We start from the raw sequence: 21,163 nt of genomic DNA, 5'->3' as shown, positions 1-21,163 counted from the left end.
ACCTTTCCTCGACCATTGTTACCTTTTGCATATCTTCTATTCATTTGTCCTGTAATCAGTCTCTACCTCTCGTTTCCCTCTTCCCTGACTGTCAGTACGAAGAAGGGTCTCGACCCGAAGTGTCACCTGCCCCTTTTCTCCAGAGGTGGCTGCCTGACCCGCTGAGTTGCTCCAGCTTTTTTTTGTGTGGTTTTTAAACCAGCGCCTGTAGTTCTTCCCCCACACCGCAGCTCTGCAGCTGGGAATGTCTGCTGAAGCAGGAAGTGGCGAGGCCTCCTCCAGTCCAACCTTCTTCATTCATTCTGCAGGCGGAGTCCACCTCTCTCACATTGCCTTCATCTCTTGCAACGCGCCCCCTCTCCTCTTCTCTCCTCCCCTCGCCGCAAACCTTGCCCACGTCTCTCTCAGCTCACACGCAGTCACAAGGCAACGAGAAACACACTCTCCACCTCCCATTCCTGTGGTTTATACACGCTGGAGAGACGCTGGTATGTATATTGATGGTAGCCAGCCTGGTGCATTAATGCGTCTGGGGGAACATTGTGACGATTGATATTTGCAAATCTTTGCAAGCAGGAAACAAAACCATTTAAATCTTTAACCTATATTTTATGTTCAGGGAGAAGCAGTACCAAGGTTATAAAACATAAATGCATCAATAATATCTGCTTGCAAATAGTTAGGTTTCATAGTGATATTGACAATTGTGAATGAGGTCAGTGCAAGAATTACCCGACCGTTTTTAAAAAGCATGCAATTGAACGACTAACGCCTGTGCTTTGCATCTGACTAATTGCAATTCGATAGATAGGTCCGCTGGTAGGTTGGAAGGGGATGGAAAATAGAAGATATGCAAGATTTATCCAAGGAAACCATTAACAATGGACGGCACACTTTGAGGGACCTTGCGCGGCGGGCGTTTGATGTGCCCTTGAATTTGTACAACTCCCTGCCAGAGGTAAGTTCACCTCGGCTACCGGCTCGTGTGTCTGGAGCCAGTGAAATTGCCCGCCTCCCTCTGTCAGGGGTAATCCGTACATCAGACTTCTTTCTAGCTGAGTGGTTTTTAGGAATTGTAAGGCCATGCCGACACTCTGGGGCTGTTAGTTTGCATAGAAGGTGTAATTTGCAACCAAGGACATCCATTGGAGATAAAACACAAAATGCTGGAATAACTCAGCAGGAAGGAAGGGAGGAAAGGAATGGGGCAGCTCAGAAGGAATGGGCAACATTTCAGGTCGAGACCCTTCTTCAGACTACTTTGAAGAAGTCCTCCTCTCCCTCATTCCTTCTCTCCAGAGATGCTGCCTGTCCCGCTGAGTCTCCCCAGCATTGTGTGTCTATCATCGGTGTAAACCAGCATCTGGTGTTCCTTACACAACTTTCATGGGGACACGAAGAACTGCAGATGCAGGTTTGCAAAAAAACCCACAAAGTGCTGGAGTAACTCAGCAGGCCAGGCAGCAGCTGGAAGACATGGATAGGTGATGATTTGGATCAGGGCCATTATTCTGACCCTTCCTCTCCGTCCCCCCCCCCCTTCCCTGTGCCTCACTTGGATGCACCCCCATTTCTCCCATAGTCCTGTCTCTCTCTCTCCCCCCCCCCCCTTATCCATGTCCATCTATATCCCTTTGTCTGAAGATAGTCACAAAGTGCTGGAGTAACTCAGCAGGTCAGGCAGCATCTCTGGAGAAAAGGAATGGGTGGTGTTTCGGGTCAAAACCCCATCCCATCCTGACAGGAATAGGTGATGTTTCAGGTCAAGACCCTTCTTCAGACTCTTCAGAGGTTTTTTTGCAGAAACAAAGAACTGCAGATATTGGTCCATAGCAAAGATAGACCAAAGTGATGGAGTAACTCAGCAGGCCAGGCAGCATCTGGGGAGAAAAAAAATCAGTTTGAAGAAGGGTCCCGACCCGAAACGTCACCTATTCCTTTTCTCTAGGAATGCTGCCTGATCCATCAGAGTTACTCCAGCATTTTGTGCCTATCTGCAGGAGAATGAGGTTGAAAGATAGAAGGTAGACAAAAAATGCTGGAGAAGCTCAGCGGGTGAGGCAGCATCTATGGAAAGATCGATAGATCAGCCATGACCGAATGGCAGAGCAGACTCGATGGGCTGAATGGCCTAATTCCGCTCCTATGTCTTAAATGATCTAAAATATTTGCCTTCATTATTTCCAAGTTAATATCCTGGGACCCCCCTTTCCATCTGCAGCTTGGGAGCAACTTATTAGGATTGGATTGGTGTATCGCAAGTTAATATCCTTTCACAAGAGAATTCCCCCCTTTCAATCTGCAGCTTGGGGTCCCGAGCAGGTTTACTACAGTAGGATGCATGAATTAAGCCGAATAGTGAAAGGCCCTGGAAATTAACCGAATAGTAAAGGCCTGGATAGTGTGGGGATGGGATGTTTCCACTAGTGTGAGAGTCTAGGATCAAAGGGCACAACCTCACAATTAAAGGACGTACCTTTAGAAAGGAGATGAGGTATTTCTTTGGTCAGTGGGTGGTGAATCTGTGGAATTCATTGCTACGAATGGCTGAGGAGGCCGAGTCATCGGATGTTTTAAAAGCGGAGATGTCCAGATTTTTGATTAGTAAGGGTGTCGGGAGCAGACACAAAAAGCTGGAGTAACTCAGCGGGACAGGCAGCGTCTCTGGAAAGAAGGAATGGGTGACGTTTCGGGTTGAGACCCTTCTTCAGACTGAAGTTACTCCAGCTTTTTGTGTCTACCTTCGATTTAAACCAGGGATTTCCTACACAGGGTGTTGGGGATTATGGGGCGAAGGCAGGAGAATGGGGATGGGTGGGAAAGATAGATCAGCCAGGATTGAATGTCGGAGTAGGCTTGATGGACCAAATTGCCTTATCCTGCTCCTAGAAGGTATGAAAAATTAGAACAACAGAGCTTGCCATTTACCAAGAGTTGGGGAATCAAGAACCAGACGACACCACGGGTTTAAGGTGAGGGGGGGGGGGGGGAAGATTTAACCACAGGGGCAATGTTTTTAAACCAGGGGGAGATGGGTGTATGGATTAAGCTTCCAGTTGAGGCAGGTACTATCGCAATGTTTAAAAATCATTCTGACTGGTACTTGGATAGGTTTCGAGGGATATGGGCCAAACGCAGGCAGGTGGGACCAGTGTCGATGGGGCATGTTGGTCGGCGTTGGGCAAGTTGTGTCCGTGCTGTATGTCCCTATTGCTTCGAAGTGAGATCAAAAGATGACCTTGTTGAAACACTCCGCCAGTAAAGCCCCTATGTTTGTTCCCTTCCTTCCCGCCTGCGTTAGGTAAAACTCTCCCCTCTGGTGAGGAAACTCTTCCTGATCTCTGTGGTGGGGGCGACATCCTTCGCCATTTTGGCCCATCAGTTGAAACGAAAGCGCGGGAAGAAGAAGCAGGAAGACGAGGAAGAGGACGTGCAGGAGGTGGTGAAGTTGCAGATGCCATGGGAGCAGGAACTCTTTATTCCAGACTTTTCCAGGACGGCAGCATCGGAGAAAGGCAAGAGGGGGCATTTTTCTTTTTTGCTAAGTTTTAGTTTGGAGATACAGAGCGGGAACGGGCCCTTCTGCTCACCGAGTCCGCGCCGACCAGCGATCACACTGTACACTAGTACTATCCCACACACACCGGGGACAAGTTACGATTTTTAGCAAAGCCAATTAACCTAGAAACCTGTACGTCTTTGGAGTGTGGGAGGAAACTGGAGAAAACCCACGCAGGTCAAGGGGAGAACGTAGAAACTTCGTACAGACAGCACCCGTGGTCAGGATGGAACCCGGGTCTCTGGCACTGTGAGGCAGCAACTCTACCGCTGCCCCACCGTGCCTCCCCTTTCCTTTTGTTGATCCTTGTTCATTCTCCATTCAATCCATCATGGGTCACAGATAATTTCTGAGTTTGGTAATGTTTTCTTGCCATATATCAGTGTTGAAAAGGGAAAAAGAAAGCCCATGTTTTATCTGGTTTTCTATTCATTTCACAGCATTTTATTATCCATCCTTAATTTCCCTCTGACACTTGTTAAAACGCGGGTGCATTGTGGGAGATGGACACAAAGTGCTGGAGTAACTCAGCGGGTCAGGCAGCATCTCTGGAGAAAAAGGAATAGGTGAAGTTTAGGGTCGGGACTTCTTCTTGATTAATAAGGCTGATGTTTCTTCTTGAGTGGGATTTGCCAAAATGGAAATGCTATCTGCAATTTCAACAAAGTAACTCATTGCAACTGTGGATCAGTTTTGCTTTGCCACGGTTTAACATAGACGATAGGTGCAGGAGAGGCCATTCGGCCCTTCGAGCCAGCACCGCCATTCATTGTGATCATGGCTGATCGTCCCCTATCAATAACCTGTGCCTGCCTTCTCCCCATATCCCTTGACTCCACTAGCCCCTAGAGCTCTATCTAACTCTCTCATAAATCCATCCAGTGATTTGGCCTCCACTGCCCTCTGTGGCAGGGAATTCCATAAATTCACAACTCTCTGGGTGAAAATGTTTTTTCTCACCTCAGTCTTAAATGACCTCCCCTTTATTCTAAGACTGTGGCCCCTGGTTCTGGACTCGCCCAACATTGTGAAAAACAATCCTGCATCTAGCTTGTCCAGTCCTTTTATAATTTTATATGTTTCTATAAGATCCACCCCCTCATCCTTCTAAACTCCAGTGAATACAAGCCTAGTCTTTTCAATCTTTCCTCGTAAGACAGTCCCGCCATCCCAGGGATCAATCTCGTGAACCTACGCTGCACTGCCTCAATCACAAGGATGTCCTTCCTTGAATTAGGAGACCAAAACTGTACACAGTTTAAGAGATCAGCATTCATCCATTATGGACACAAAATGCTGGGATAACTCAGCGGGACAGCCATTGAGAACGGAGATGACGAAACACTTTTTCACACAGAGAGTTGTGAGCCCATGGAATTCTCTGCCTCAGAGGGCGGTGGAGGTCGGTTCTCTGGATACTTTCAAGAGAGAGCTAGATAGGGCTCTTGATTATAGCAGAGTCGGGATATGGGGAGAAGGCAGGAATGGGGTACTGATTGGGGATGATCAGCCGTGATCACATTGAATGGCGGTGTGGGCTTGAAGGACTGAATGGCCTACTCCTGCACCTATTGTCTATTATCTATTGCCTATCTCTGGGTAGAAGGATTGGGCGACGCTACCTATTCCCTCTATCCGGAGATGCTGCCTTTCCCGCTGAGCTACTCCAGCATTTTGTGTCTATTTTTGGTGTGTTCCAGCATCTGCAGTACTTTGCTACACACAGCGTTCATCTATTCATTTGTGCCTGACTGAAGCTTCACTTGAGCACCACAATAAATCCAGTGCGAGGGCATTTGCACGCATTCACGAGGCTCTTCTTTCTGAAATTCAATTATTCATGCTTAGAGAGCAGATTGTGAAACGTATGCACTGCCCAAGTGCCTCAATTAGTGGCTGAAAAAAGAAAGCACTTATGCTTGTATTCCGCAGTAAACATCGGGCAGCCCCCAAGTGATTTGCAACCAATAAAAGTTTTTTTTCGGAAATACAACGGTGCTGAGGATTTGAGTAAAACACAAAGGGTAGCGGTAGAGTTGCTGCCTTACAGCGTCAGAGACCCGGGTTCGATCCTGACCTCTGGGTGCTGTCTGCACGGAGTGTGTACATTCTCCCTGTGACCGCATGGGTTTTCTCCAGGTGCCCCGGTTTCCTCCCACACTCCAAAGATGTGCAGGTCTATAGGTTATTTGGCTTCTGTACATTGTCCCGAGTGTGTGGGATCGAACTGGTGTACTGGTGATCGCTGGTCGGCATGGACTCGGTGGGCCGAAAGGCCTGTTTCCACGTTGTATCTCTAAACTAATCAAAACAAAGTGCTGGAGGATTTCAGTGGGTCAGGCGGCATCGTCTGTTTCTCATCAGGATCCTTCTTCAGACTGAAGTGTTTGAGGAAGAGTTCCCAACCTGAAACGTTATCAAGCCACATACTCCAGAGAAAGTTGGAGTGGACTTAGTGGGCTAAAGGACCTGGTTTCATGCTGTATCTCTAAATTAAACCAAGATGCGGTCTGACTAGCAACGTACTTTGGAAGTGTGGTCATTGTCATTTGATTATAGTAAAATGCCAGAATTTGTACATTGTAGGAGAAGGCAGGAACGGGGTACTGATCACATTGAATGGCGGTGCTGGCTTAAAGGGCCGAATGGCCTACTCCTGCACCTATTGTCTATTGTCTAAGATAAAGTCTGATGAAAAATAATTCAAAAGTCCTCAATGTTACCTGATAACAGCTGGGAAGAAACTAATCAGATTGTGCTCTCTAACCATCCTACTGGAGTCACCAGCTAGATGTTCAAAATATTCCCAGCAGTTTCTCCAGAACCAGGGGCCACAGTTTAAGAATCCAGAACCAGGGGCCACAGTTTAAGAATCCAGAACCAGGGGCCACAGTTTAAGAATAAGGAGTAAGCCATTTAGAACGGAGACGAGCAAACTCTTTTTCTCACAGACAGTGGTGAGTCTGTGGAATTCTCTGCCTCAGAGGGCGGTGGAGGCAGGTTTTCTGGATACTTTCAAGAGAGAGCTAGATAGGGCTCTTAAAGATAGCGGAGTCAGGGGATATGGGAAGAAGGCAGGAACGGGGTACTGATTGTGGATGTTCAGCCATGATCACATTGAATGGCAGTGCTGGCTCGAAGGGCCGAATGGCCTACTCCTACACCTATTGTCTATTGTCATAGCCCAGCCCAGTTAGAACCTTGGTTTAACGTTTAATGCCTGTTGTTCTGGTCACCCCATGTCAGGGAAGATGTGGAGGCTTTGGAGAGGGTGCAGAGGAGGTTTCCAAACATGCCGCCTGGATTAGAGGGTTTCGGCTACAGGGAGAGGTTGGATAGACTTGGGATTGTTTGCTCTGGAACGCCGGAGGTTGAGGGAAGACTTGATAGAGGTATATAAAATTCTGAGAGGCAGAGATAGGTAGGCGGTCAGAACCACTCTCCCAGGGTAGAGATGTCCAACACTGGAGGACATATCTGTAAGGTGAGAGGGGGAAAGTTCAGTGGGGCAAGTATTTTTCACACCGAGTATATTGGGGGTCTGGAGGCAGAGGCGTTGCAGGGGCTTGTAGACAGACACACGGAAGTACAAGGAATAGAGACATATGGATCATGTTCTGGTTGATCGGATCAATTTAACTTCAAGCCACCAGAGAAAATAATGCACACCGCCAGATTCAGGGACAGTTTCTTCCCAGTTGTTATCAGGCCATTGAATCATCCTACCACAACCAGAGAGCAGTGCTGAACTACTATCTACCTCTTTGATGATCCTCAGGCTATCCTTGATCGGACTTTGCTGGCTTTACCTTGCACTAAACGTTACTCCCTTGTCATATACAGTATCTTCACACTGTAAATGCATTGATTACAATCTTGTACTGTCTTTCTGCTGACTGGTTAGCACGCAACAAAAGCTTTTCACTGCACCTCAGTACACCTGACAATAGAAATATAGAAAAATAGGTGCAGGAGTAGGCCATTCGGCCCTTTGAGCCAGCACCGCCATTCAATATGATCATGGCTGATCCAGTCTGAAGAAGGGTCTCGACCCGAAACGTCACCTATTCCTTCGTAGATGCTGCCTCATCCGCTGAGTTTCTCCAGCATTTTTGTCTACCATCCAAAATCAGTAGTCTTTTCCTGCTTTCTCCATATCCTTTGATTCCATTAGCCGTTAATAAACTAAACTGAGCTGAATCAAGTGGCAGTGGAGGAAGCAGTTTGCTCTGTGTCCAGAGTGAGAAGACAGTAACGAGAGGAGAAGGGAATATAAATTGGGGAGGAGGGAGTGATGTGACCATCAGACCTGTTGGAAACAAATGGTCGGTTCCTCTCCTAAAACTACTTGCTAGTCCAGCCATTAATAATCCCTGGGGAGGCTCATTGCTGTCACCGGCATATGGCACTTAATGCAGATCAATTCTAGCCCTTCTGTTGAGAGTCAAGGAAGGTCAAGGGGCTTGAAGCCCCTTATACTTGAAACATAGAAACATAGAAAATAGGCGCAGGAGGAGGCCATTCGACCCTTCGAGCCAGCACCACCATTCATGGTGATCATAGCTGATCGTTCCCAATCAATAACCCGTGCCAGCCTTCTCCCCATATCCCTTGATTCCACTAGCCCCAAGAGCTCCATCTAACTCTCTCTTAAATCTATCCAGTGACTTGGCCTCCACTGCCCTCTGTGGCAGGGAACCTGAGCCACAGATTCTCTACCAAAGGACTCGCCACATGCCCACCTCTGACCGTGTGTGTGTGTGGTTTGTAAGTTCTTCCTGTGACCACGTGGGTTTTCTCCAGGTGCTCTGGTTTTCTCCCTCGCTCCAACGATGTATAGGTTTGTAGGTTAGTTGACTTCTGTCAGTTCTCCCGAGTGTGTAGGATGGTGCGAGTGTTGTGCGGTGATGGCTGGTCGGCGTGGACTTGGCGGCCCGAAGGGCCTGTTTCTGCGCTGTATCTCTAAATACTAAAGTCAAGACACAAAGAACTATAGCCTCCAATTTTTATACTTTCTGTTGATCTACGGTACGGTACGGTGGTGCAGCGGTAGAGTTGCTGCTTTACAGCGCTTGCAGCGCCGGAAACCCGGGTTCAATCCTGGCTATGGGGTGCTGTCTGCTCGGAGTTTGTACCTTCTCCCCGTGACCGCATGGATTTTCTCCGAGATCTTCGCTTTCCTCCCACACTCCAAAGACGTAGTACCTAGTGTGTGTAGGGTAGTGTTAATGTGCGTGGATCACTGGTCGGTACGGACTCGGTGGGCTGAAGGGCCTGTGTCTTTAAACTAAACAAAACAAATGAAATCCACAGATTCACTGGCGTCTTGCTAAAGAAATTCTTCATTTTCCTTTTGCAACCAGTGGAGGCATTTTCACCTGTAATTTGAAAAGTGAAATGTTTTGATGGGTTAGTGCAGTTTCTTGTGCAATGGCTATATTTCACGAGTTCTAGAAGCAGAACTAGGCTATTCGGCCCATTCAGTCTACTCCGCCATTCAATCACGGCTGATCTACCTTCCATATCAATCCCATTCTCCCGTCTTCTCCCAGCAACCTTTGACACTCTTATAATAGACAATAGACGCAGGAGTATGTTTTGTTTTGGCAATCAACGGAGGGCTTTTCACCCGCAGTCTCCCAAGTTTGACAAGTGAAACATTTTAAATTTGTCCAGTTTTGGGAAACAGGCCCTTCAGCCCAATGAGTACATGCCGAACAGCGACCCCCCACTCACTAGTGCTATCGCAGCAGGGACAATTTACAATCTGTACCGAAGCCAATTAACCTACAAACCTGTACGTCTGTGGGATGTGGATGGAAGCCGGAACATCCGGGGAAAACCCACACTGCCCCACAGAAAGAAAGTTCAAACTGGGTGTAGGTAGCACCCGTGGTGAGGGTGGAACCCGGGTGTCAGGCGTTGAACGGCAGCAATTCTACCACCGTACTAAAGTGCCGCTATTGATGGGTTAACGTAGTTTTGTTGAGCAATGGCTAGATTTGCAGAATTACTGAGTCAGAATGGGTTTTGTTATATATTATATATATAATTGAAAACATTAGCGACGCAGTGGTGCTGGTTTCCGACGGGCAATCCTTATAGTGCTATGCATGACAGTGATCGCAACTTCTACTGAAGTGTGGATGGCCGTTGGCTCGCTAGGAGCTCATCCGCCCTTTGACAGGTCTTGTTTTTGGTCCTGCTGGGGGTCCACAGCCCCCTCCTCACCTGGCAAACCAGGTGGGGGAGACGGTTTAGTCACCGACTATCTGACCATGGAGCAGGTAGCACGGGATTAAATGGTGCCCGTGACGGGGTGGAACTCCCACCCCCCCCCGACCTGAATAAAGCTACCGTCTATGTTGTCAATGTGGTTGGGCAGGGGACACTGACAATGGCACAGATGGAGCAGTGATCTCATGAGAGGCCCATCAGAGTGCTATTGAGGTGACCACACTCTCTCAGTGTCCTGTGTTTTGGCTGTGATGGGGAATTGTCACCTCAGAACCAAAACCCAATGTTCTCTGAATAAACAAAGAACTGCAGTTGCTGTTTAATACACAAAAAGGATGCAAAGAGCCAGAGTAACTCAGCAGGTCAAGCAGCATCTTTGGAGAGTATGAATAAATTCATCAGTCATAGGAGCAGAATTAGGCCATTCGGCCCATCAAGTCTACTCCGCCGTTCAATCATGGCTGATTTATCTTTCCCAATCAGCTCCATTCTCCTGCCTTCTCCTCCTAACCCCTGACACTCTTACTAATCGAGAATATGTCAATCTCCGCCTTAAAAAATACTCATTGACTTGCCCCCCCCTCTGCTGTCTGTGGCAATGGATTCCACAGATACACCTCCCTCTGACTAAACAAATTCCTCCTCATCTCCTTTCTGAACTGGCCTCATCTGCCACAGAAGGTAGTTGAGGCCAGTTAATTGGCTATATTTAAGAGGGAGTTAGATGTGGCCCTTGTGGCTAAGGGGATCAGGGGGTATGGAGAGAAGGCAGGTGCGGGATACTGAGTTGGATGATCAGCCATGATCATATCGAATGGCGGTGCAGGCTCAATGGGCCGAATGGCCTACTCCTTCACCTATTTTCTATGTTTCTATGTAAGGTACGCCCTTTTACTCTGAGGCTGTGGCCTCTGTTCCTAGACTCCCCCACTAGTGGAAACACACTCTCCGCATCCACTCTATCCAGATCTTTCACAGTTCGGTAAGTTTCAATGTGGTCCCCCCCCTCCCCCCCCCATCGTTCTTCCAACCGGGAGAAAGGTCACGACCCCTAAATGTCACCTCCCCATTTCCCCAAAGATGTTGCCTGACCTGCTGAGTTACTCCAGCATTTGGCGTCCATCTTTGTTCTTCTATGCCTGACCGAGTTAAGTGTCTGGACGTGGCGATGGTGGACGTGGCGATGGTGTGGTTACAGGTTTGCGACGTGTCTTTGCAGGTTCGAGTTGCGCCAGCAGTCGGCAGAACCTGAGCCTGTCCTTGCAGTCGAAGGGTTCTCACTCTAACAACACGTATCCGTCCGCCGGGCTGCTCAGCAGGTACTCCGGCTCTGTCCAGAGTCTGGCCTCGGTGAGTAGTGTTAAAGAAAACTTTAAAGCTCAGCTCAAAGATCGGTCCAGATCAGCGAGACTTTATTCAAGAGCGCCAAATTACAGTGATACTGGGAGCAATCTAGCAGAGATTGCCTGACAAACAAAGATTGATCTGCTCCTTATATACATTTCCTTTGGTGTGTTTACTGCAGCAGGCACTGCAGCAGGCACTAAAGGGCAAAAAAAAAAATGCTGCGGCACTTTAAAAAGCACCACGTGTCATAAATCATCACATCGCAGGTTTTTCAGTGACCTGGTACGTCAGCATTTATGCCGGCAGTTGCCGAAAAAATCGCCAAGTGGGACAAGCCCTTCAAGCATTTGTCCTTCTTCCAAATGGTCTAATGACCATTATAAATCATGCACCTCACCCTGAAAGACACAGCAGATTAAACACGGCCCAATTCCACCCCGTTACAGAGAAGCAAATGTCCTGTTACCCTTTCGACCTTATTCTATTGTTTTATGATTGCCATTTGTCCTTTGACAACAGAGAACAGAATCTGACTGAAGTAGACTGCAGGTAGACAAAAAAGCTGGAGAAACTCAGCGGGTGAGGCAGCATCTATGGAGTGAAGGGTTAGGTGATGTTTCGGGTTGAGACCCTTCCTCAGACTGATGTGGCGGTGGGGGGGGCAGGAAGAAGAAAGGAAGAGGCGGAGACAGCAGGCTGTGGGAGAGCTGGGAAGGGGTGGGGAAGGAGGGAGAAAGCAGGGACTACCTGAAATTTGTTTGTGTTCATACCCCCGACATCAGTCTGAAGAAGGGTCTCATAGAAACATAGAAAATAGGTGCAGGAGTAGGCCATTCGGCCCTTCGAGCCTGCACCGCCATTCAATGTGATCATGGCTGACCCGAAACGTCGCCTATTCCGTCGCACCATAGATGCTGCCTCACCCGCTGAGTTTCTCCAGCATTTTTGTCTACCTTCGATTTTTCCAGCATCTGCAGCTCTTTCTTAAACAAAGTAGACTACAGTGCGTGCCATTTACACTAGCTCAGTTTCAACCTTCTTTAAAGGGCAGAATTATTATAACACCTGAAGAGGACTTTAAACATTTCTAGGCACTCTACCTAACCCCATCCCTTGCTGTCTTCTTAAAGCTACGCAATTTATTTTTTGACAGTAGCAAGCCACGTCTCTGTAGACACCGGCATCTGCCGGTTTACCACAGAGAGACAGAAAGTAGGTGCAGCTCAGTGGCGCAGCGGAAAATTGCTGCCTCACAGCGCCAGAGCCCAGACCATCACACAAACTCCCTTCCATCAACTCTGTTTGCACCTCGCGTTGGCCTCGGCAAGGCCACCAGCATAATCATAGAAAATAGGTGCAGGAGCAGGCCATTCGGCCCGACAAGCCAGCATCGCCATTCAATACAATCATGGCTGATCATCCAGAATCAGTATCCCGTTCCTGCTTTCTCCCCACATCCCTTGATTCTGTTAGCCCTAATAACTGTATCTAACTCTCTCTTGAATACATCGAGTGAATTGGCCTCCACTGCCTTCTGTGGCAGAGAATTCCACAGATTCACAACACTCTGGGAGAAAATGTTTTTCCTCATCTCAGTCCTAAACGGCCTACCCCTTACTCTTAAACTGCGACCCCAGGTTCTGGACTCCCCCAACATGGGGAACATTTAAGGAACAGTCTCACCCCGGCCACTCCCACTTAGTTAATTGGCTTTGGTCAAGATTATAAATTGTCCCAAGCGAGTGGGATCGTGCTAGTGTATGGGGCGATCGCTGGTCAGTGCGGACTTGGTGGGCCGAAGGGCCTGTTTCCGCGTTGTATATCTAAAGTCTAAAGGATCAGTGTATGGGTGAATGACTTACTGTTGCCACTGTAAGTCTATGATCACTTTAGTAAGGAAGGCTAGCATTTATTTCAAGAGGACTAGAATACAAAAAAAAAGAGATGTAATGCTGAATTGATGCCCCTGTCCCACTTAGGAAACGTGAACGGAAACCTCTGGAGACTTTGTGCCCCACCCAAGTTTTCCGTGCGGTTCCCGGAGGTTTTTGTCAGTCTCCCTACCTGCTTCCACTACCTGTAACCTCTGGCAACCTCCGGGAACCGCACGGAAACCGCACGGAAACCTTGGGTGGGGCGCAAAGTCTCCAGAGGTTTCCGTTCATGTTCCCTAAGTGGGACAGGGGGAGGCTCTATAAGGTGCTGGTCAGACCGCATTTGCAGTATTGTGAGCAATTTTGGGCCCCATATCTCAGGAAGGATTTCTTTAGTCAGAGTATCTGTGGAATTCATTGCCACAGAAGGCTGTGGAGGCCAAGTCGATGGATATTTTTAAGGAAGCGATTCATAGGGTTGGGACCCTTCTTGATTAGTACGGGTGTCAGGGGTTATGGGGAGCAGGGGAATGGGGTTAAGAAGGAAAGATAGATTAGCCATGATAGACTTGATGGGTCGTATGGACTAATTCACCTCCGATCACTTTTGAAGTTATGAACTTTCCCTTGGAAGCATGTTGTGTTGTTCATTGCTTGAAGGAGCCATTGATGACACGGTGAGCTTGTCGTTTGTATCCAGGGACAGAGTGTGAACTCCTCCCAGAGCTGCCTGTGTGCCGGATCCAACCTGTGGGACAAGGTGGCAGAAGACAATGAAATCAACCTGGTGAACATGCCAGTCACAACTCCAGAAAACCTGTACCTGATGGGTAAGCGACTGGGAGGATGGGGACCTGGAACTAACCACAGACTGGAGAGGGAGATGAAATTCTAGAAATAAAGGACTTGCATTTGCGTAGCACCTTGTGGGATTACAGCCATGCAAATAATTCTGAATGTGTAGGAAGGAACTGCAGGTGCTGGTTTAAACCGAAGGTAGACACAAAATGCTGGATTAACTCAGCGGGACAGGCAGCATCTCTGGAGAGAAGGAATGGGTGACATTTTGGGTCGTGGCCCTTCAATAATGTTCTTCAATAATTCTGAATGCTGGATCGAATGAATAGTTCATGTTTCCTTGCGGCATAGAGGGGCCATTTTGTCCCCCTTGAGTCGTTGTATGCTATTTCCAGAGCAATCCCATTCCCCACAAATGTTCCCTACTTGACAATGCAGGCAACATGGTGGCATGGCAATGTCGTTGCTGCCTCACAGCGCCAGGGACCCGGGTTCAATCCTGACCAAGTGCCCTGTCAGTAGGGAGTTTGTACGTTCTCCCCGTGAGCGTGTGGGTTTGCACCGAGAGCTCTGGTTTCCTCCCACACTCCAAAGACGAACAGGTTTGTAGCCTAATCGGTTTGGTAGAATTATAAGTTGTCCCTAGCGCATGTAGGATAGTGTTGGTGTGGGAGGATCGCTGGTCGGCATGGACTTGGTGGGCCGAAGGGCCTATGTTTCCACACTATATCTCAAATCTTCCTACATTCCGGTCACACTGTTACAAGGATCTGGTCAGGCCACATTTGGAATGTTAAATTTTATTTTGCGTAACTCAAATTTCACTGTACCTTAATTGGTTAATGACAATAAATGTGAACTTAAACTTGGAGTAGTTGTGAGCAGTTTTGGGCCCCATATCTGAGGAAGGATGTGCTGAGATTGGGGAGAGGGTCCAGAGGAGGTTTACGAGAATGATCCCAGGAATGATTGGGCTTACATATGATGAGCGTTTTTTTACGGCACTGGGCCTGTACTCGCTGGAGTTTAGAAGGAAGAAGGGGGCACCTCATTGAAACTTACCGAATAATGAAAGGCCTGGATAGAGTGGATGTGGAGAGAGGATGCTTCCACTAGTGGGAGAGTCTAGATCTAGAGACCATTGCTTCAGAATAAAAGCACCTACCTTTATAACGGAGATGAGGAATTAGAGATAAGGAATTAGAATTGGTCATTCAGCGATGCTGTTTGACCAGCTGAGTTACTCCAGCTTTTTGTGTCTATCTGAGGAATTTCTTTGGTTTGTTTTTATTGGTTTAACTCAAAATTTTTTGTGTCCACTTCAAAGAGAAGGTTCGTTAGTTTGGCTTTGCAGTGTGCTATAGAAATGCAAGTTCACCCTGTGATGGTGCGATTCCTATAAGGGATGCTGAGCCTTTATAAGGCGCTGGTCAGGCCGCGTTTGGAATGTTTTGAGCAATTTTTGGCACCATATCTGAGGAAGGATATAGATATAGACCATGGCTCTGGAGAGGGTCCAGAGTAGGTTTACACAGATGATCCCAGGAATGAGTGGGTTAACATATGATGAGCGTTTGACAGCACTGGGCCTGTACTCGATGGAGTTTAGAAGAATGAGGGGGGGGACCTCATTGAAACATAAAGAATAGTGAAAGGCTTGGATATAGTGGATGTGGAGAGGGTGTTCCCACTAGTTGGAGAGTCTAGGATAGAAACATAGAAAATAGGTGCAGGAGGAGGCCATTTGGCCCTTCGAGGCATCAGCGCCATTCATTGTGATGCCCGGCTGATCATCCACAATCGCTTATCAGTAACCCGTGCCTGCTTTTTCCCCATATCCTTTGATTCCGCTAGCCCCCAGAGCTCTATTTAACTCTCTTTTAAATCCATCCAGTGAATTGGCCTCTACTGCCTTCTGTGGCCGAGACTTCCACACATTCACAACTCCGCGGGTGAAAACGTTTTTTCTCATCTCAGTTTTAGATGGCCTCCCCTTTATTCTTAGACTGTGGCCCCTGGTTCTAGACTCCCCCAACATTGGGAACATAGGATCAGAGATCATAGCCTCAGAATTAAAGGACGTTCATTTAGGAAGGAGATGAGGAATTTCTTTAGTTAGAGGGTGGTGAATCTGTGGAATTATTTGCCTGTGGAGGCCAAGTCAGTGGATATTTTTAAGGCCAAGATAGATAGATCCTTGATTAGTACGGGTGTCTGTGGTTATGGGGAGAAGGCAGGAGAATGGGGTTGAGAGGGTAAGATAGAACAGCCATGATTGAATGGCAGAATAGACTTGATGGGCCGAATGGCCCAATTCTGCTAATGTCACTTGTGACCTAATGCCCTTCACCCTCTTCTCTGTCTTTGGTTACCTTAGTGTCCTTGTTGCATTCTCTGCACTGTTTGCTCCTGTGGTTAATGTCTTGCTGCACCTCTGTCAGGCATGGAGCTGTTTGAAGAGGCTCTGCAGCGATGGGAGCAGGCCTTGAGCTTCCGCAGTGGGCAGGTGGAGGAGGAGGAGGAGGCCAGCTGCACGGCCGTCAAACTGGGAGCAGGGGACGCCATCGCCGAGGAAACCGTGGAGGTAGGTCTTGCCGAAGCTGCCTGCTAGGCCCAACACTGTGTATCAGGGCCACTGCCAGATATAGACTAAGGCAGTGTGGAGCTGCACAGTTCAGAGATACTGCACGGAAACAGGCCCTTCGGCCCACCGAATCCGTGCCGACCAGCAATCACCCTGTACACTGGCAGGTCTGTATGTTTATTGGCTTGTTGTAAATGTAAAATTGTCCCGTGTGTGTGTGTGTGTGTAATGTTAATGTGCGGGGATTGCCAGTCGGTAGGCCGAAGGGCCTGTTTCCGTGCTGTATCTCTAAACTAAACTAAACTATGCTGCACACTAGGGACAATTCACAATTTTAACGAAGCCAATTAACCTACAAAGCTGCTCAACTTTGGGAGCATGGGAGGAAACTGGAGCACCTGGGGAAAACGTGCCAACTCCACACAGACAGCACCCTTAGTCAGCATCGAATCCGGGCCTCTGGCGCTGTAAAGCAGCAACTCTACCACTGCGCCACCGTCTATCGCAACCTTGCAACACTGCTGTGCCTTTCACAAAGTCCAGTCACTCCCTGTTTAATCTGCATGGAACTAGAGGACATGTGGGAAAGATTTAATCGGAACCTGAGGGGCAACTTTTTCCACATAGTCAAAAGACAATAGGTGCAGGAGTAGGCCATTCGGCCCTTCGAGCCAGCACCGGCATTCAATGTGATCATGGCTGATCATCCACAATCAGTACCCCGTTCCTGCCTTCTCTCCCATATCCCCGCTATCTTTAAGAGCCCTATCTAGCTCTCTCTTGAAAGTATCCAGAGAACCTGCCTCCACCGCCCTCTGAGGCAGAGAATTCCACACTCACAATCCTTTGTGCGAAAAAGGTTGGTATATGGAACGAGCTGCCAGAGAAGGTAGCTGAGGCTGGTACTATATATCAAAGTAATAGGAAGATAATTGGACAGATATGTGGATAGGAATTGTTTGGAGGGATGTGAACCAAACCTGGGCAGGTGGGACTATTGTCAATGGGGCATCCTTGGTAACATGGAGAAGTTGGGTCGAATGCGTTCCCAAGCACAAAGTATTGGTTGACTGAGGGCAGCAAAGTAGCGCAGCGGTAGAGCTGCTGCCTTACAGCACCAGAAACCCCGGGTTCCAATCCTGACCTCAGTGGCTGACAGTGCAGAGTTTGCACGCTCTCCCTGTGACAGTGTGGGTTTCCTCCAGGTGCTCCAGTTTCCTCCCACATCACCAAAGCCATGCGGGTTTATAGGTTAATTGGCCCTCTGTAAATTGCCCCTGGTGTGCAGGGAGTGGGTGGGAAAATGTGATAACAGGATAATAGGAATCCGAGGGGTAACATTTTCGCACAAAGGGGGCGGGTGTATGGAACGAGCTGCCAGAGGAAGTAGTTGAGGCTGGGACTATCCCAACTTTTAAGAAACTGTCAGAGAGGTGCATGAATAGGACCAGTTTGGAGGGATATGGACCAAGCGCAGGCAGGTGGGACTAGTGCAGTTGGGACATGTTGGCCAGTGTGGGCAAGTTGGGCCGAAGGGCCTGTTTTCATACTGTATCACTCTGTGACTCCGGTGTGAATGGGTGATCGATAGTCGGCATGGACTTGGTGGGCGGAAGGGCCTGTTTCCATGCTGTATTTAAAACAAAATGGTGGAGGAAGATGTTCCTGTGTCCAGACGTGTGTGGTTTCAAGCTTAATTTGGCATTAAACTCCCTGATCATTTGATGCTGTGCGGCAAATTAATGGGTAAATTGAAGTTGGCGCATGTTGGAAACTGAAAGGATGTTTACATATATAAATGTCAGGCGGGGATGACTAACAAGAATGGAAAAGAACTTTTGGATACAATTACCTGCTCTTCCCTGGGAAGAGTTCGTAACAAAGGCTGAGGTATATTGTGTGAGTATAAGTTAAATCAAGTGAGTTTTCACTGCGGTTGTGAAGGCTGTGTTTTAAATATTTATAAGCAGTGCCTAAATATCATAAAATCAAATGATCTACGAGAGAGATGATTCATTAAAAGAGAAATAAAGATGTTTCTATTCGACAGCCTCTGGATATTCCAAATCACTTTTACAACATTCGAAGTATTTATAAAACGCAGTCATAATTGTGAGGTTAGGAAAAGCTCTTATTGATTTGTGTATCCGCAACGCCCTGCAAACCGGTCAGGCCGCATTTGGAGTATTGGGAGCAGTTTTGGGCCCCTTATCTGGGGAAGGATGTGCTGGCTGGTGTTGGAGGGAGTCCAGAGGAGGTTTACGAGAATGACCCCAGGGATAATTGGGTTAACATATGATGAGTGGTTGACGGCGCTGGGCCTGTACTCGCTGGAGTTTAGAAGAAGGAAGTGTGGGGGGGGGGGGGGCCTCAGTGAAACTTACTGAATGGTGAGAGGTCTCACCGAATTGTGAGAGTGGATGTTTCCACTAGCGGGAGAGTCCCGGACCAGAGAGCACAGCCTCAGGATAAAAGGACACGCCTTTTGAAAGGAGATGAGGAATTTCTCCAGTCAGATAGTGGTGAATCTGTGGAATTAATTGCCGCAGATGGCTGTGGAGGCTGTCATTGGATGTTTTTAAGGTGGGAATTGATGGTTTCTTGATCACTATGGGTGTCTGGGGAGAATGGGGTCGAGAGGGAAAGCTAGACAAGGCATGATTGAATGGCAGGGTGGACATGATGGGTTGAATGGCCTAATTCTGCTCCTATCACTTATGAATATGAACACAGTGAGCGCCTGTACCCATGTTGAGGGTTGGCCAGGGCACTGATGAAACTGACCCCGGACATCCTGTACATCCTCCTGACAGAGCAGATGGATCTCGGTACCACACCTCGCCCCCAACTGTGCACAGTCTCCAGATCTGCGGCAGAGTGTCAGTCTGGATTATGTGTCCTGGCCTCTGAACCCCAGTAGGTGCCGCCATTGAGATAATGGTTCAGTGGGCCCCTCATCATCTGATGAATGAAGATGTATTCTTGCTGAAGAAGAAGGGTCTCGACCCGAAACGCCACCCATTCCTTCTCTCCAGAGATGCTGCCTGTGCCCGCTGAGTTGCTCCAGCATTTTGTGTCTACCGTCCAAGGCAGTGGATATTTTTAAGGCAGGAATAGATGGATTATTGATTAGTATGGGTGTTGGGGGGGGGTTATGAGGAGAATGTGGCTGAGAGGGAGAGATAGATCAGCCGTGATTTTGGTACAGCGTTAGAATTATAAAAGGACTAGATGCAGAAAAAATGTGGCCAATGATGGGGGAGTCCAGAACCTGGGGCCACAGTTTAAGAATAAAGGGAAGGCCATTTAAAACTGAGATGAGAAAACATTTTTCAACCAGAGAGTTGTGAATTTGTGGAATTCTCTGCCACAGGCAATTCACTGGATGGCATTAAAAGAGAGTTAGAAACATAGAAAATAGGTGCAGGAGTAGGCCATTCGGCCCTTCGAGCCTGCACCGCCATTCAATATGATCATGGCTGATCATCCAACTCAGTATCCCGTACCTGCCTTCTCTCCATACCCCCTGATCCCTTTAGCCGCAAGGGCCACATCTAACTCCCTCTTAAATATAGCCAATGAACTGGCCTCAACTACCTTCTGTGGCAGAGAATTCCAGAGATTCACCACTCTTTGTGTGAAAAATGTTTTTCTCATCTCGGTCCCTAAAAGATTTCCCCCTTATCCTTAAACTGTGACCCCTTGTTCTGGACTTCCCCAACATCGGGAACAATCTTCCTGCATCTAGCCTGTCCAACCCCTTAAGAATTTTGTAAGTTTCTATAAGATCCCCCCTCAATCTTCTAAATTCTAGCGAGTACAAGCCGAGTCTATTCAGTCCATCCAGATAGAGCTCTAGGGGCTCGTGGAATCAAGGGATATGGGGAGAAGGCAGGCACGGGGCACTGATTGTGGACGATCAGCCATGATCACAACGAATGGCGGTGCTGGCCCAAAGGCCTCCTCCAGGACCTATTTTCTACGTTTCTATGTTAGAATGGTCAAATTCTGTTCCTACCACTCACGAACTTATGATAAACAAGCAGTTCATTCCTTCACATGTGTTCTTGCCTCAAACAGGACATCATTAGCGTGGAGTTCATCCACAAGTTGGAATCGTTGCTCCAGAGAGCTTACCGACTCCAGGAGGAATTCCAGGCCACTCTGGGTGCCTCAGACCCAGCTTCACTTGTCAATGATATTGGTGAGTCTCGATCCTATATTAATCTGTATTCAAGGGAGAGTTAGATTTAGCTCTTGGGGCTGACAAAATCAAGGGATATGGGGAGAAAGGAGGAACTGGGTACTGACTCTGTGATAATCCGCCATGATCATATTGAATGTCAGTGCCGGCTCGAAGGGCCGAATGGCCTACTCCTGCACCTGCGTTCTATGTTTCTATATTTTCACCACCATCTGCATGAATACTGTTAATTCAATGCACGTCGGGCCGTGTGTGTGTTTTGGTTTGGAGTCATAGAGTCAGGGAGTGAGACAGTGTGGAAACAGGCCCTTCGGCCCAACTTGCCCACACCGGCCAACATTTCGCAGCTAGTCTAGTCCCACCTGCCCATATCCCTCCAAACCTGTGCTATCCATGTACCTGTCCAACTGTTTCTTAAACGTCAGGATAATCCCAGCCTCAACCACCTCCTCTGGCAGCTTGTTCCATACACCCACCACCCTTTGTGTGAAAAAGTTACCTAAATTCTTTTCCCCTTCACCTTGAACCTGTGTCCTCTGGTCCTCGATTCCCCTACTCTG

At 48.0% G+C, this 21,163-nt stretch overlaps 1 protein-coding gene across 3 annotated transcripts in view; it reads left to right on the top strand.

Moving 5' to 3' along the window:
- Positions 1-351: 351 nt before the first annotated feature.
- miga1 (mitoguardin 1) overlaps positions 352-21,163 on the top strand; it is a 59,647-nt gene continuing 38,835 nt past the window's right edge. For 2 of the 3 annotated variants that reach the window (XM_055641311.1, XM_055641309.1), the window contains exons 1-7: positions 352-488; positions 808-958; positions 3,302-3,515; positions 11,016-11,146; positions 13,718-13,847; positions 16,257-16,399; positions 20,480-20,603. In XM_055641311.1, coding sequence (XP_055497286.1) covers positions 851-958; positions 3,302-3,515; positions 11,016-11,146; positions 13,718-13,847; positions 16,257-16,399; positions 20,480-20,603 — 850 coding nt within the window. In that variant the 5' untranslated portion in view covers positions 352-488; positions 808-850. The remainder of the gene's footprint in view (positions 489-807; positions 959-3,301; positions 3,516-11,015; positions 11,147-13,717; positions 13,848-16,256; positions 16,400-20,479; positions 20,604-21,163) is intronic. The other variant, XM_055641310.1, reaches the window with a different exon arrangement.

Source organism: Leucoraja erinacea, chromosome 10, assembly GCF_028641065.1.
Source record: "Leucoraja erinacea ecotype New England chromosome 10, Leri_hhj_1, whole genome shotgun sequence".
Classification (NCBI taxonomy): domain Eukaryota; kingdom Metazoa; phylum Chordata; class Chondrichthyes; order Rajiformes; family Rajidae; genus Leucoraja; species Leucoraja erinaceus.
The sequence above is the reverse complement of the archived record's forward strand: the minus strand, read 5'-3'. Positions and strand labels throughout refer to the sequence as shown.